The sequence below is a fragment of the Pantherophis guttatus genome, chromosome 5 (genome assembly GCF_059756535.1).
Source record: "Pantherophis guttatus breed Tessera chromosome 5, ASM5975653v1, whole genome shotgun sequence".
NCBI lineage: Eukaryota > Metazoa > Chordata > Lepidosauria > Squamata > Colubridae > Pantherophis > Pantherophis guttatus.
Genome location: NC_142067.1, coordinates 80580281 through 80596635, shown reverse-complemented (window position 1 = coordinate 80596635; position 16355 = coordinate 80580281). Strand labels below are relative to the sequence as shown.

At 42.0% G+C, this 16355-nt stretch overlaps 1 protein-coding gene across 28 annotated transcripts in view; it reads right to left on the bottom strand.

The window, feature by feature from the left end:
• Window positions 1–16355, bottom strand: part of PHKA2 (phosphorylase kinase regulatory subunit alpha 2) — a 238320-nt gene that overhangs the window by 79924 nt on the left and 142041 nt on the right. For 24 of the 28 annotated variants that reach the window (XM_034434190.3, XM_034434258.3, XM_034434276.3 and 21 more), the window contains one exon: window positions 1966–2122. The exons of the other annotated variants lie outside the window; for them this stretch is intronic. In XM_034434190.3, coding sequence (XP_034290081.1) covers window positions 1966–2122 — 157 coding nt within the window. The remainder of the gene's footprint in view (window positions 1–1965; window positions 2123–16355) is intronic. 28 annotated transcript variants of the gene reach the window in all.

The following is a 16355-nucleotide window of genomic DNA, read 5'->3' as shown; positions in this document are numbered from 1 at the left end:
CACTGGTAGAGGGGGAAGAAATATCTAGATTGAACATCCAAGAAACAGGCGTAGACAGAGTTAAAGATTTAAGAGAGGAATTTGGAAGGTAAGTAAAAAAAAAAAGCATAGCAATTAAAGAATCGAAGCAGGCAAGAGACGATGGATAGATGAGTATTTTCTTCTTTTTACTGTTGGTTTGATTTGCTTTTCCTTTCCCCTCTTTTTTCTTAAAGAGTAGCAATTAAAATATTGAAGTGGACAAGAGATGATGGATGGATGATTTCTTTTTGTTGTTGTTGTTCTGATTTGCCTTCCCTTTTCTCTCTCTCTCTTCTCTTTCTTTTTAGGTAGGTGACATGATTAGTAGTTAGATAGGAAAGAAAGATAAAGTTGTTTAACAATGGGTGACATGATTAAAAGCTAGAATAAGTGATAGAAATAAGAGAACGGGGAATATTAGTGTATACATTTTTATACAACAAAATTAAAGTAATAACAAGAGAAAATGTGGAATGATTGAATAATGATAGATTGCAACCTAGTATAAATGTGTATTATTATTAGAAATACACGTTGATAGAATGTAATAATTATGATTAACTTAATTACTTTTATTTGCATTAGAATGTATGACACTCTGGTGCCACATTGTTCATGCATTGATTTGAGATATTTATAAAAAATAAAAAACTTTAAAAAAATAGTAGTAACTGTGAGAGGGATCTTGGAGTCCTAGTAGACAACCATTTAAATATGAGCCAGCAATGTGTAGCAGCTGCCAAAAAAGCCAACACAGTTCTGGGCTGCATAAATAGAGGGATAGAATCAAGATCACATGAAGTGTTAATACAATTTTATGATGCCTTGGTAAGGCCACACTTGGAATACTGAGTCCAGTTTTGATCACCACACTATAAAAAAGATGTTGAGACTCTAGAAAAGTGCAGAGAAGAGCAACAAAGAGGATTAGGGGACTGGAGGCTAAAACATATGAAGAAAGGTTCATATGTTGTCTATCTTAATGAAGAAAGGATGTCTATCTTAATGAAAAGAAGGACTAGGGGAGACATAATAGCAGTGTTCCAATATCTCAGGGGCTGCCACAAAGAAGAGGGAGAAGCTATTCTCCAAAGCACCTGAGGGCAGGACAAGAAGCAATGGGTGGAAACTAATCAAGGAGAGAAGCAACTTAGAACTAAGGAGAAATTTCCTGACAGTTAGAACAATTAATCAGTGGAACAACTTGCCTCCAGAAGTTGTGAATGCTCCAACACTGGAAGTGTTTAAGAAGATGCTGGATAACTATTTGTCTGAAGTGGTGTAGGGTTTCCTGCTTAAGCAGGGGATTGAACTAGAAGATCTCAAGGTCCCTTCTGACTCTGCTATTCTATTCTATTCTATTCTATTCTATTCTATTCTATTCTATTCTATTCTATTCTATTCTATTCTATTCTATTCTATTCTATTCTATTCTATTCTATTCTATTCTATTCATAGTGCTGATATTATTTCTCTGGCTTAATGGGTATGGATGTATACTAATATCTAGATGAGTGAAGAAATAAATAAATATAATAGTTATGAATTTATAAACCAGTCAAAACTAGTGGTGTACAAAAGTCACTTGCAGCCAATGTAAAATTACAACATCATACAGAAATTCAACATATAATTATGGTAAATACTATAAAGATTGTAATATTTCTTACACTACAAGTTCTATGGTACTTAAATTCCACATGCCTGCTAGAATAACCAAGTTTCATAAGTTTCTGGAAGGCCAGGAGAATAAGAGCTATTTTTATCCCAAGGACAAGTATTTCAGAGCAAACCAACCCCCCCCCCCCCAAATAACTACTTTTGGCCATTTGAACAGGGATTCTCTGTAGAACTTGAGTGCATGCTACATGGGAAATCTTTTTTTTTTTATTGCTTTTCAAGATTGAGAGAAACGGAAATGGAAACAATTTGTTTGATCCATACCTCAGCCAGGACTTCAACTTTCTTTTTCAATATGCCAGAAATATAGCGGATGAGCCCCCATTCTTGGTTTACACCTGCTTTGCTGTACAGTTCGTTGAGGAGACAATGAACTGTGACTCCAGACTGGCCATAGAGCTGTGTTTCCCAATCAAGACCTCTTACAAAACAAAACATATCATGATGGTTATATGTCCCTATTAATTTTTTTAAAAGGAAAGTGGGATATTGTAAGTCATGGGAGTCCAACATTTTGGTTTGTGTGGGCCGCACTGAATGAAAAGGAATTGTCTTGGGTCACAAATAAAATATATAATATAGTTAAGGTATATAATACACATAATAATGTTAAAACTTTATGATCTTGTGAGGCTGCATTACTATCTGTCCAGGTTCATAGGCCATAGGTTGGACATGCCTTCCATGGGCTGTATGTGTACCAGTCCTGGCTAAATTGCTAGAAATAAGTAAAAGTTCCAGTCTGAAATTCAACTCTCAAAACTACAACTTTTAATACAAATATATACATGAAAACTTGTATAAAATTAGTAATTATGTAAACATGTATTTTTACATTTAAGTTCCCACAGTACTTTTGAAAGCCCCCAAAAGCAATTCTTGATTTAAGAACTTAAAAATTCAGTGAAGGTAACAGAATTACAGGTAGTCCTTGTTTACTGACTCAAATTGGTTCTGGGAAAATGGACGCTAATCAACACGGTTGCTATGTGAAGAGAGAGAGAGAGGGAGGGAGAGGGAGAGAGGGAGAGAGAGAGAGAGAGTGGAAGGGAGAGAGATCACTGGTTGTTGCTTTGTTATTCAAATAACATTCTCTTGTACAGGTAGCCCTCAACTTAGAACAGTTCATTTAGTGATTGTTTTAAGTTACAATGGTACAGAAAAAAGTGACTTAGGACCATTTTCATACCTACGATCATTACAGGTCCTCATGGTCATGTGACTAAAATTCAGACTGTTAGTAACTGGCTCATATTTATAATGGTTGCAATGTCCTGGGACCATGATCACCTTTTGTGACTTTTTGACAAGCAAAGTCAATGGGGAAGCCAAATTCACTTAGCAACTGTGTTACTAACTTCACAACTCCAATGATTCATTTAACAACTGTAGCAAGAAAGGTTGTAAAATGGAGCAAAATTCACTTAACAACTGTCTCACTTAGCAATAGAAATTTTGGCTCAATTGTGGTTGTTAAGACAAGGGCTACCTGTGCCTGATCCATTTCTCTTCTCCCTCTTTTTTTTTTTTTTTTTTGCCTCACAAGATGGAGATATTACTTAAACAAACTATATCTTCCTGAGGTTTTTTTTTTTTCTGTATTGCACCATGTTCCTAAAAAGTGCTAAGAGCAAGTTAACAAGCTCACCCTGTGACCTTAATTAGTTGATTAGAATCTTCCCACCAGACCATACCATGGTTTCACACTTCTGGCTTCTGGTACTGTGAATGTACTTACTGGTCAAAAAATGTTTTTTATTACTATTTATCACCACTGTATCTGCAAACAGTTGCTATCCAAGGCAGTTGCTAAATAAGGACTATCTCTACTGTTTCAAAATTAAACAAGCACTTATGCATTTTCTTTAATGTTGCTCAAAAGACTTTCGCATGAAGAAGCATTTTTTTTCAGCTGAAAAAATGCTTTTAAAAGTAAAAAAAAAACCTCTGATGATCGCGCGGCTCAGCTGGGATCGTCAGAGCCTTTTAAAAGCAGTTTTTCTAAAGGTTGTAGAAAAAATGCTTTTAAAAGGCTGACGATCCCAGTTGAGTTGCCTGATTGTCAGAGCAATCAGTAGAAACAATGCTTTTAAAAGGCTCTGACGATCAGACAACTCAGCTGGGTTCGTCAGAGCCTTTTAAAAGCATTTTAGGTTGTAGAAAAAATGCTTTTAAAAGGCTCTGACAAACCCAGCTGAGTTGTCTGATCATCAGAGGCTTTTTTTTTCTTTTAAAAGCAAAAAAAAAAAAAAAAGCTTTTAAAAGAAAATAAAGGCCTCTGACAATCAGGCAACTCAGCTGGGATCATCAGAGCCTTTTAAAAGCATTTTTTAAACAACCTCTTCGGCTGAAGAGGTTGTAGAAAAAATGCTTTTAAAAGAAAAAAAAAAGTTGGCCACGCCCACCCAGTCACATTACCCACCACCACCAAGCCACACCCACAGAACCAGTAGTAACAAATTTTACATTTCACCACTGCTTTGGGGAATGTGTAAGGGGGAAGGGCCATCTGTTTTGTCTCCGTTCTGAAGTCTCCTAAAAGAAGCGCCTGGGAACAGTTCCTTATCTCCTTCCCAGGGCAGCTCTTTTCACAACATCTTCGCACCTGTGGATTGGCTCATTCAATATTGGACTGAGGGGTGGGATTTCTAACTCCTTTATCCTAACGGAATTGCCTAAGGGGAATTTAGATCCTGCTTTGCTTTTTTCTTGCAATCACTTTCTTTTCAATAAAAGGTTCCTTTTGAAATATTGAAGTTTCAAGAGTTTGTGCTTTCTTGAATGGAGAGAAGACCTTACATAAAGCAGGATCTGCAAAAGCAGCCAACCCAGAGAAATTTTCTCTACCGAGGGGACCTTGCAAATAATGGACGTTGCTTACCTGAACGTCCCTTTTGTCCTCGCTGCGAAGACACTCCTCAACATGGGTATAGCTCACTCATATTTGCACGGCTGAGTGTCAATCATATCCCTCTGGAGCTGGACCCGCCCTCCTTCCTGCTCTTACGTCAGTCTTTTCACGAGGACATCCTGACAGATACGAAGAAACACCAGCAGATTGCAGGACGGGAACACAAAAGCTACAAAGGGAAACAAAAAACACCCCCACCAAGGCCAGGCCAGGCGAAGAGAAGGGAGGGACGGAGTGTCTTCGCAGCGAGGACAAAAGGGACGTTCAGGTAAGCAACGTCCATTTTCCACCTCGCTGCTCAGACACTCCTCAACATGGGACATACCCAAGTTTACTAAGAAGAGGGAGGGAACGAAGCTGATGCCTGGCCTTGGGGAGAAATTACAGACTGCAAAACTCTTCTGCCAAAGGCAGCATCAGCAGAGGCAAACACATCTAAACGATAGTGACGTACAAAAGAAGAAAGAGAGGACCAAGTGGCCGCCCGGCAAAAATCATCTACAGATGCCTGGGTAGCTCAAGCCGCTGATGTTGCGGCACTGCGGGTAGAATGGGGCAGGATACCCCCCGGGACAGGAGCCCCCTGCAACTCATATGCTCTAGAAATACAGGCTTTGAGCCATCTGCCTACAGTTGCTGAAGATACCTTCTGACCCAAGGAAGAGGGGAGGAAGGACACCAATAACGCCTCAGTCCTGCGGAAAGGGGCTGTCCCGTTTGAGATAGCATTTCAACGCCCTACGCACATCTAAGGTATGCCAGCATCTCTCAGTAGGAAGGCGAGGGTCCGGGCAGAAATTTGGCAAGATAATTTCTTGGGCCCGATGAAAGCGTGTGTTGACTTTGGGGACAAATGCTGGGTCCAAACGTAAAACCACACGGTCAGGATAGAAAATACAGAGATCACTTCGCATGGACAAGGCTGCAATTTCGGATACTCGGCGAGCCGAAGTGATTGCTAACAAAAAGGCCATCTTCAAGGACAGGTGTCGCAGGCTGAACGAAGCTAGAGGTTCAAACAGTGGAGAAGTCAAAGCTTGTAATACTAATGTAAGGTCCCATGTAGGGTAGCGATGAATTGGAGGGGGCTGCAGGTTGGTGACCCCTTGGAGGAAAGAACATATTCTGGGATCCTGAGACAAAGGGACGTGGTTATCCCCAGTCAAAACAGTAGCCAGAGCAGCCACCTGATGGCGAAGGGTCGCAGGAGCTAGACCTTTAGAAAACCCCGCATGCAGGAACTGCAGAATGTCTGGAACAGCCGCAGTCGTCGGGTCAACATGATGAACTCCACACCATCGCGTAAAGGCAGTCCAGGATGCGTTGTATATACGAACTGTGGACGGGCGTCTGGCGGCTTGAATAATGGAAATGACCTCTTCAGATAAATGGTCTTTGAACAACCTTATCCGTTCAAATGCCACACGGCTAATCGGAGCCATTCTGGCTCCGGGTGGCGCACGGCACCCTGAATTAAGACAATTTTGTCGGGAGGAAACCGCCAAGGTGGCTCTACGGACAAGTTCTTGAGGTTGGCGAACCACTCCCGATGAGGCCAATACGGCGCCACCAGCAGAAGATCCACCCGTTCCAGAATTACCTTCCGAATCACCTTGGAGATGATAGGCAGGGGAGGGAAGGCATAAAGGAGCCCCCGGGGCCATGGACTCCGAAGTGCGTCCAGGCCCTCCGCTGATGGAGATGGATAACGGGAAAAAAATCTCGGCAGCTGAGTATTGTGAGCTGTCGCAAACAAGTCCACCACCGGCAGGCCGAACCTCCTTGACAGGTCCTGAAACAGGCAAGGGTCCAACTGCCACGCGGAGTGATCTAGCTGGTCTCTGCTGAGCCAATCCGCTTCCCGATTTACAGCCCCTGAGATGTGTTCAGCTCTTATCGATAGGAGGTGGAGCTCTGCCCACGATAGCAGCCTCTCTGCCTCCTGCATTAAAGTCCAAGAACGGGTCCCCCCCTGTTTGTTGATATGGGCCTTGGTGGCCACATTGTCCGTTAGAATCAGAAGGTTTTGGCGATAGACAAGATGTCAGAAATGTAGAAGAGTGAACCTGATCGCTCATAGCTCTAGCCAATTGATATTGTGAAGTTTTTCTGCAGGCGACCAGACGCCCTGGGCTGAGAGTTGAGATGGGCCCCCCAGCCCAGCAGACTCGCGTCCGTGGTTAGCACCATCCGTTCTGGTTCCAGAAATGGAGAACCCCGGCTGAGAGCCGGAGACAGCCACCACCGAAGGAAAAGCCGAACCGGAGCTGGCACTGTCACTTTGAATAGGTATTCCGCTTGACCTTGTTTCTGGAAAGGAAGCAGGAACCACTGTAGGCGACGAAGGTGGAACCGCGCCCAAGGCACAATGGCTATGCACGATATTAGTTTTCCCAGAAGCTGGGAAAGTATCAGTAGCGTTACAGTCCTTGTCAAGAGAATTTGAGAGACCAGTTGCTGAATGCTGGACTGTCTGTCAGGAGATAGGAAGACCACACACTGATCCGAATCTATCGTTGCTCCGGGATGCAGGATACGGGTCGTGGGAGACAGATGACTTTTGGCGAAGTTCAGGGTGAACCCGTGGACCTGAAGAGTCCGCACGACCAACTCCCGGTCTTGAATCGCCCGTTCCGGTGACGATGACAGAATCAATATGTCATCGAGGTAGCAGACCAGATGAACAGGAACCTCCCTGAGTGACGCCACCACTGCTGCCAGAAGTTTTGTAAAAGTCCGCAGGGCGGAAGAGAGGCCAAACGGCATCGCCCGATATTGAAAATGGTGGTCCCCGAACGCAAACCGGAGGTACTTCCTGTGTGACTGGTGAATGGGGACATGCAGATATGCCTCCTTCAAATCCACTGATTGCATCAGATCCCCCCGTCGAATGCAACCTAGCAAGGATTTTGGAGAATGCATTTTGAACCGACTGTATAAGATGTGTTGATTGAGACGTCGTAGATTCAGAATGCCTCTCCAATCGCCGGAGCTTTTTTGGACAAGGAATAGCGTTGAATAGAAGCTGGTTCACAGTTGGTCCCCTGGAACTCATTCTATGGCCTGTATCTGCAGCAAATGTTGAAGTTCGAGGGAAATTAGGAGACGCTTGTCAGGCTGAGCCGGCCAAGGGCATGGAATATAAAAGTCCTGCAGTATGGAAGTGAACTCCAAACAGAGACCGTTGGTGACAGTTTGGACAATCCAGGCATCCGAGGTGGTAATTGGCCACAGGTGAGAAAAGGCCTGGAGTTTGCCGCCAATCGGTACCAGGAACGGTGAGTCACTTGCCACGTCTGGAGTAGCGGGAAGCAGAAGATCAGAAGGGGCGCCTGAAGTTGGATTGGCGGCGGCCACGGTCACGAAAGGACGCCCGGTCTGAAGCTGGTTGGTAAGAGAACTGAGATGATCGGTGATAAGAGGCGCTCCCGGAGCCTTGGTCCTGACGAAAAGGCTGCCGGTTATAAGGTAAATAACGCCTATCCTGGCGTCTGAATGCCGTGGGCAACACTTTCTTCTTATCCCTGTTCTCGACCAGGACGGAATCCAGAGATGAGCCAAACAAAGCAGGTCCTTTGTATGGAGCAGCAGTCAGGCGCCACTTGGATTTTGCGTCAGCTCTCCAGTTGCGGAGCCACAAAAGACGTCTAGAAGAAACTGTCGAAGCCAAGGCTCGCGAAGCAAATTTAGCTGCGTCCAAAGACGCATCGGCCGAATATTCAGCAGCAGCAACTAACTTAGCCAGATCCTGCTGTAATTGAGCATCTTCAGGAGGAAGTCTGTCCCTCAATTGACGCAGCCACACCAGAGATGCCCGGTTGAAAAATGAAGATGAAGTAGCAGCACGGATGGCCCATGCCGCCGCCTGGTGTGTTTTACGAAATGCCATCTCCGCCCGTTTATCCTCAAACTTAAGGCCATCACCGGCTTCACCTACCAGAATAGACGAGGATGTAAGACTGGCTATGGGATCATCTATCGTAGGCAATTGCAGGAGAGCATCCAGCGCAGGGGCCGAGGCGTACAGTTTTTGATCAAAGGTATTTGGGCCAGAAAGCGAGGCAGGGTGGTCCCATGGTTTCTGAATGACCTGGCAGAAAAGGTCAGGACACGGCACAAAGTCATAATCAGGCTGAGGCAGATTAAACAGGTTACTGTCAGGGCCTGGTGGAATAGAAGCAGAACCCTGATTTAGGTTGGTGTCCATGTTAGTGGCAACCTTCGCTTTGCGCAAAAGAGAACAAAACAATGAAGGCTTGAACAATCCCGGAAAGGCAGGCTTGTCCTGGATCGTCTCCTCATCATCCGACATCTCAAAGTCTTCCAGGAAATCGTCCTCTTTGACAGGTTCAGACACCTGACCATAAGAAGTAGAAGGTTGCTGTCCAAAAGCAGACGGCATATGACATGAAGTAGCAGGAACACAACCTGGATTAGGTAACATACCAGTCGCCTGCTGTAACCCAACCTGAAATATGTGGGACATAGCCTGAGTAAATAGTGACTGAAAATCCACAGGCTGACCAAAGGCAGGCCCCGCTTCAGGGCGGAGACCTGCTGCAGTGGGTGTAAAGGTAGCCTCAGGAGCAGGCCTGGAAGCCTGAGAATTGTGGCTAGCAGTGCTAGAGGACCTTGATCTAACTCTGACACAGGTCTGGTTGACAGAGGTCAAGTGGATGGACTTGACTGCACAAGGTTCACCACCCTGGTTTGCTACATCCTGGGAGACCACAGGGTCACAATCAGCATTATGGTACAATTCTTCATCGACTGGTTCAGGGCAATCAAGCAACTGTGCCTGGTGTTGTGCCTTAGAAAATTGTTTCTCCAGGGCATTGTGTCTACGTTGGGCATCCCTGTCTGATTTAGAAGACTTGCCAGACTTTGCAGGTTTGGAACCCTTAGTCTTCCTCCCCTTGGCCTGTTTAGGAGAAGGAACTGGAGATGGGGAGGGGCTCCTGTCAAGGTCTGAGGAAAGGGCAACTGCCTCCATATTGTCCATAAAAAACAAACCCCCAATGTGGGTGAATCAACAATTCCAAATGAATTAATTTAATTTTTAATTTAATTTTTTTTAAAAATATATCTATATATATACAGGTATGTATATTCTTATAATGAATAAAATCAGTATATCCATTTATGAAGGTTTTTTTTTTTTTTAGGAAAATAAAAGATAGGGATGCTGAATGCTGTCAATCAAACATCTCCAGACAGGTGCCACACGCAGGTAAGGTCTGGACAGCGTCCACACCTGCAGTCAAGCCAGCGACCCTGGAAACCAAAGCCCAGGTCGCGGCGCAAACAAAACAGCAAAAAAGAGCAGGTGGCCGTTAAACACAAAATGGTGGCCCGTGAGGGAATCCACAGCGAGTCACAAGCCAGGCGAAACAAAGCGCCTACAGCCGGACTGTAGCCACAAGTAAAATTGATAAAACGTAGGCACTATTTGGCTAATGAGTATGCCAGCCGGCAGGGACTCAAGCCGTGAGGATCGTAGATAAAAACTAAGCGAAAAAAGGCTGCTGTCAGTCTCAGCAACCTAGCGGCAAGCAAATGGCGGCAAAAAACAAAATCAAATAACCCGCCAGCAAATCCAAGCCACGAACGGTGGCCGGAGCCCCGAACCGCCGTTCCGCACCTACTAGCGTCACCTAAGTAAAGCTAGATGAAGCGCAAGACTCACAAACCAACAGGAAAGGTCCAAAATGAAATTAACAAAATTAAACAGTAATTTAGACAAAATATTAGCTGAGAAACAGACACTCCAATGCACTCGCAAATGGCTGAGTGAAAAGACTGATGTAAGAGCAGGAAGGAGGGCAGGTCCAGCTCCAGAGGGATATAATTGACACTCAGCAATGCAAATAGGAGTGAGCTATACCCACGTTGAGGAGTGTCTGAGCAGCGAGGTGGAAAATGTCCGAACAAAGCAAGGAGAGGCTGAATGCTGGGGGGAGACCTCTACCTCCACCCAGCCAGATGCCAGTTACATCTGCCCCATCAAATATATCAAAGTTGTGTTGAAAGGCTCCACGAAGCCCAGGTGGTCGATCGGAGTGGGGAAGAAAGACAACTGGGACAGCAGAACCAGAGGAGTCACCCTCACTTGCGGCAGCTGACAACTGGGCTGGAAACACGAGCTGGAAGCTCCGTCAGACCAAGAACTGACTGAGAAACCAGCTGGGAACAATCAACTCAAGAGACATGTCATGAGATTTGTGATGGAAATGTTTGAGTCTGGGGAGAGTTGAATCATTGCCGGGGGGCAAGGCTGCAGCAGCAGTCGGTGGAGCCAGAACCGTCACTTCAGATCCAGTGGCCGCAGGCCCAGCCAACATCGCTGCAGAAGCGGCAGCTGCCCTGCCAAACCTGCCTTGTGCAGCACCGGCTCCTGCGAATGTCCCTGGTCAGCCAAGAGCACTGCAATTATAAAGAAAGACCCACCCCTCTGGAAGTAAAGTATGATTCTGCCACCCAACAGGCAGGTAGGCCTCCTCCCACATTCCTGATTCTGCCACCTGGTGCTTTATTAGCCCAACTCTGGTGGGGAAACTGGGCATCCATCTGCAGAAGCTAAAAATCCCCATAGCATTTTGCCAGTTAGACGAATCAGTCATGGGGGGAGGGGGAAGAGCAGGCAACTTTTGCCACAGAACCTCTAGTCATAGCCATGGGGACTCATGATGAGTGACTCACATTTATTGTGGCTGAGGAAGTGGAACCCTAGAGTAAACTTGAAGCAGGGAACCCTAAGATTCCAATGGGAAGTGACTGGACCAGATGGCCGAAAGGAGGAACTGGGAGGAAATCCAAACAAAGAAACAACTGTGGCTGGGAGAGCAGTGCCAACTCAGGGCATTCCCAGGGAATACAAGGACTTAGCTGAAGTGTTCAGCGAAGAGGGCTCTGACGATCTCCTCCCCCCACCGTCCTACAGACTATGCTATCAAGATCCTCCCAGGAGCCAAACTACCAAAACCCAAGATGTATAGCATGTCCCACAGAGAACTCGAGGAATTGAGAACCTTCATAGATAAGAACCTGGCTAGGGGTTTCATCGAACCAACATGACCAAAAATTGCTGTCCCAGTGTTGTTCCAAGAAAAGAAAGATGGGTCTTTATACCTATGCTTTTGTCTTGCAATCACTTTCTTTTCAATAAATGTTTCGTTTTGAAATACTGAAGTTTCAAGAGTTCGTGCTTTCTTTTTTTTTCCAATTTTTTTCCCAATTTTTGGAAAAAAATGACTACCATGCCTGCCTAGCCAGAGGAGCCCTAAACTGTCTGCATGAGTGGTACATCCTAGCTGAAGAGGTGGAGATCAACCTGGCCAGGAACCAGTACTGAGCAGGGAGAGCCTGGAAGAGATCCCCACCCAGGGGAAACGAGAAGCATCCAAGCCACAAACCGCCCTCACACCAAGATCATCAGTCTGTTTCAAGTACGGGAAGGAGGGGTACCGTGCAGCTGAGTGCCGTTCGAAAACCCTTATCAAAAATTTATTTCCCTTTTCTCTTAGTAGTTTATATAACTCCAATCTGATTATTTAACTGGTTCACAGTTATATTATTATTCTCCTGTAAAGTTTCTTCCTAATTTTATTTTTTAGCTGGTTCACATCTTGATCTGCTGCTTTCCAGCAAGGCTTACCTCCACTCCTGACCTTGAATTATTTTGGCTGGTTCACAGTCAATCTTATTTTAACTACATACCAACCTTATCTCCTTTATTCCTCCTATATTTATTTTATAACTGGTTTACAGCTTAAATAGTTGTTTTCCAGCAGTGCTTTCCTCCGCTCCCACCTTTATTTTTAACTGGTTCACAACTATATTTCAATTGTTCCCCAGGTATAGTCTCCTCCACTCCTATCTTTTTATTTTTAACTGGTTCACAGTTCATATAAACTGTTACCCAGCGTATGCTTTCCTCTACTCCTAACTCTGTTTATTGGCTGGTCCACAGCGTTGCTTTAACTGTTTTCCAGCTCATGCTTTCCTCCACTCCTAACTCTTATTTTAATTTTTAACTAATTCCAAGCTTTGTTTCAACTGTTTTCTAATATAATACCTTCCTCCACTCCTATTCTCTTATTCAATCTGTTAGCTTCAAATTACTTCACAATGTATTACCCATATTGTTTTTCCATTTATTCTCCTCCATATTTCTAATTTAAAATAAAAAATATATTTTAACAAATATCTTCCAATATCTTAAAAAACCTTTTCTTCTAAGTTGTTGAATCTACGAAAAATTCAAAGTTTAAGAAAAAGTTAAAGCCTCTAGCGATCGTATTTTTCTTAAATCATTTGTGCTCTTATTTCTTAATCAAATTATTTGTGTATGTATATATATATTAAAACAAGGTGGTGATAGTAATAACAAAGAAAATAGTAACAATAGTAATTACAATAAAAAAATAAAGAAGTAATAGAGACATCAGTAAAAAGGGAAAAGGGAGTTTAAAAATAACAAAAAAAAGAATTAAACAATTATATTAGAGAGAAAAAAGAGAGAAAATAGAGAGGGAAGAAAAAAAGCAAATGAGAAAAGAATAAAACAAAGAGAAAAAAGAAATGAAAAGAAAGCATAGAGAAGAAAGAAAAGTATCTCCTAACATTAATCATTCACCCAATAACCATTACATCCATTTGAATCAAAATGTGATATTTTGTTATCTTGTTACTTGATTTATTCCATTGTTTGTTTTTCTCCAATCTGTCCAAATGTATTTCTTTTCCCTTTCAGTGTCATCAAAGTTATAAGTTCTGCAAAGTTAATTCTGGAACTATTTCATATATGGTATCATGTCTTCCTTTTGTTGCCACGCCTTTCTCTTATAATCTCTTATAATCATTTTTATTTAGTTCAGTTTCCATTATTCCATTTAATTTCTTCTTTCAAATTTTCCATAAGTCCTCCAGTGAACAGATTATGTATCAGAAACCAACAGCAATTAACTTACAATTTGCAAAACATAATACATTTTGCAACGCTAATAAACCGGGCAGATGGTTGGTTTACACATTGAGGAAACGACAGAGTACATGGGTTATTGGTAGCATTGAGAGTGGAGGAAAGGAAATTTTTCAACAAAAATTAATTAAAGAAGCTTTCTTAGACTATTATATGCTAAAGATGATATATTATATGCTAAAGATGATATAAAAACTGGATTTATAGATAAATACTTAGAAGAAAGAAAAGTTATGAAAATATCTAGTGAACAAAAGGAAAGAATGAGTCAACCGATAACAGTTGAGGAGATTATTGCCGCAATTAAACAACTGAAAACAGCTAAAGCACCAGGGACGGATGGTTTAACTGCGGTGTATTATAAAACTTTACAAGCAGAAATGGTTGAATACCTCAAAGACTTATTTTGCAATATACAACAAGGGGGTAAAATACCTCCCTCATGAAAAGCAGCTTATATTTCATTGATACCGAAAGAGCAAGCAGGTCTTAAAAAACCTGAGAATTTCAGACCAATATCTCTTCTGAATGACTACAAAATTTTTGCAAAAGTATTAGCCAACAGGTTAATGCCAGTTATTCAAGAGGTGATTCATCATGATCAAGCAGGATTTATAGAAGGCAGATACATGAAGGATAATGTAAGGCAAATAATAGACTTATTGGGATATCTTGAGAAGAATAAACAGATCTCTGCAGTGCTGGTGTTTTTGGTTGCGGAGAAGGCCTTTGATAGAGTGGATTGGAACTTTCTATTAAAGACTTTAAGAAAAATGGATTTTGGGGATCAGTTTATACAGGCAGTTGCAGCAATTTATCAACAACAAATGGCACAAATTATTATTAATGGAAGTTTGATACAAATTTTAGTATTGAAAAAGGAACAAGACAAGGTTGTCCGCTATCCCCATTGTTATTTATTTTAACACTAGAAGTCTTGTTGAATACAATACGGGACTCAAATTCTTTACATGGAATAGTTATTAGGCAAGAAGATTATAGGACTAGGGTATTTGCAGATGATCTGGTTGTTACCCTAACACAGCCGATGGAATCAATAATCCAGATGAAAGACATTATAGAAGAATATGGTATGGTATCAGGATTTAGACTGAATCAGAAAAAAACGAAGATGATAGTTAAAAATATGACACAAGTTCGAAAGCAGGAACTTGAAAGCAAGGCAGGCTTTGAAATAGTATCAAAGGTTAAATATTTAGGAGTTCAAGTTGCAGATTCAAATTCAAAATTATTTCAAAATAATTATGAGGTGTTGTGGCGAGAGGTACAAAAGGATATGGAGACCTGGAAAAAACTGCAGCTTGGAAGAATAGCAGCAGTTAAGATGAACGTTTTGCCTAGATTTCTTTTTTTGTTTCAAATGATTCCGGTGCTTAAAAGTGATAAACAACTGAGTGAATGGCAAAGAGGAGTGAATAAGTTTGTCTGGAATGAGAAAAAGCCGAGAATTAAACTGAAAATTATGCAAGATGTCCCAGAAAGGGGAGGCCTTAAACTTCCAAACCTACAACTGTATTATGAAGCAGCAGCCTTGACGCAAGCAAGTGATTGGTTTGGAAGGATAAAGACTGGAATATTGAATATAGAAAGTCATGATCTTGAATTTGGTTGGCATGCATATTTATTCTACGAGAACAAAGTGGACAAAGTATTCAAAAGCCACATATTTAGGAACTCTTTGATGAGAGTCTGGAAGAAGCACCGACTCAAATGGGATTACAAAATACCGTTATGGCTGGATCTTGGTCATATTATATGGAATACAAATATAATGTCACTCGGGGGGGGGGGTTATACAAAGAAGTTCTTTTTATGGATGGGGGCAGATGGCAACTAAAGACATTAGAAACACTGTTGGAAGAAGGAATTAATTTAACTTGGCTACAGTATAATCAACTCCAATTGAGATGGAAAGAAGATCAAAAGCTTGGTATAATGATGCATGAAGAAGAATTGGTTAGACATATAAAAGAGAAAGGTCTAATGCATATTAAGAGAGTTTATAATGTTTTGTTAGAAAGAGACTCGGAAAATGAACTGGTTAAAGATTGTATGATAAAGTGGGCACAAAATTTTGCAGAACCAGTGATGTTGGAAACATGGGAAAAAATATGGGTCCAGAATGTTAAATTTACACAGTCGCAGAACTTGAGGGAAAATTTTTATAAAATGTTTTATAGGTGGCATTTAGATCCTAAGAAATTATCGTGCATGTATCCTAATGTTCAACCAAAATGCTGGAGATGTGATTGTTTAGATGCCACATATTATCATATATGGTGGACCTGTAAGAAAGCGAAGGCTTTTTGGATAAAAATTTGGTGGGTTATGCAAAATGTTTTGAAGAAAAAACTTCAGTTTTCTCCACAATTGTTTTTATTGGGTATAGTTAAGGGTTTTACATTGGGTGAAACAAACCTGATATTGTATATGGTGACAGCAGCGAGATTATTGATAGGCCAATATTGGAAAAATGATGCCATGCCCACTATTGAAGAATGGACTTTGAAGATGGCCAGTTTTGCAGAGATGGCGAAGATTTCAGCATATTTAAAAGATCAAACTCAAGAGACTTATGTATGGGAGTGGAAAAAGTGGATAGACTATGTGCAGAATAAATATCAAATTAGGAAATATCAGATAGCTTTTAGCTGAATATATTATGTAGGGATAGATTAACTGAGTTCTATGAAGATATAAATAGTACACAGGGGGTGGAGGGGTTTAAGTTTCAAAAAATGT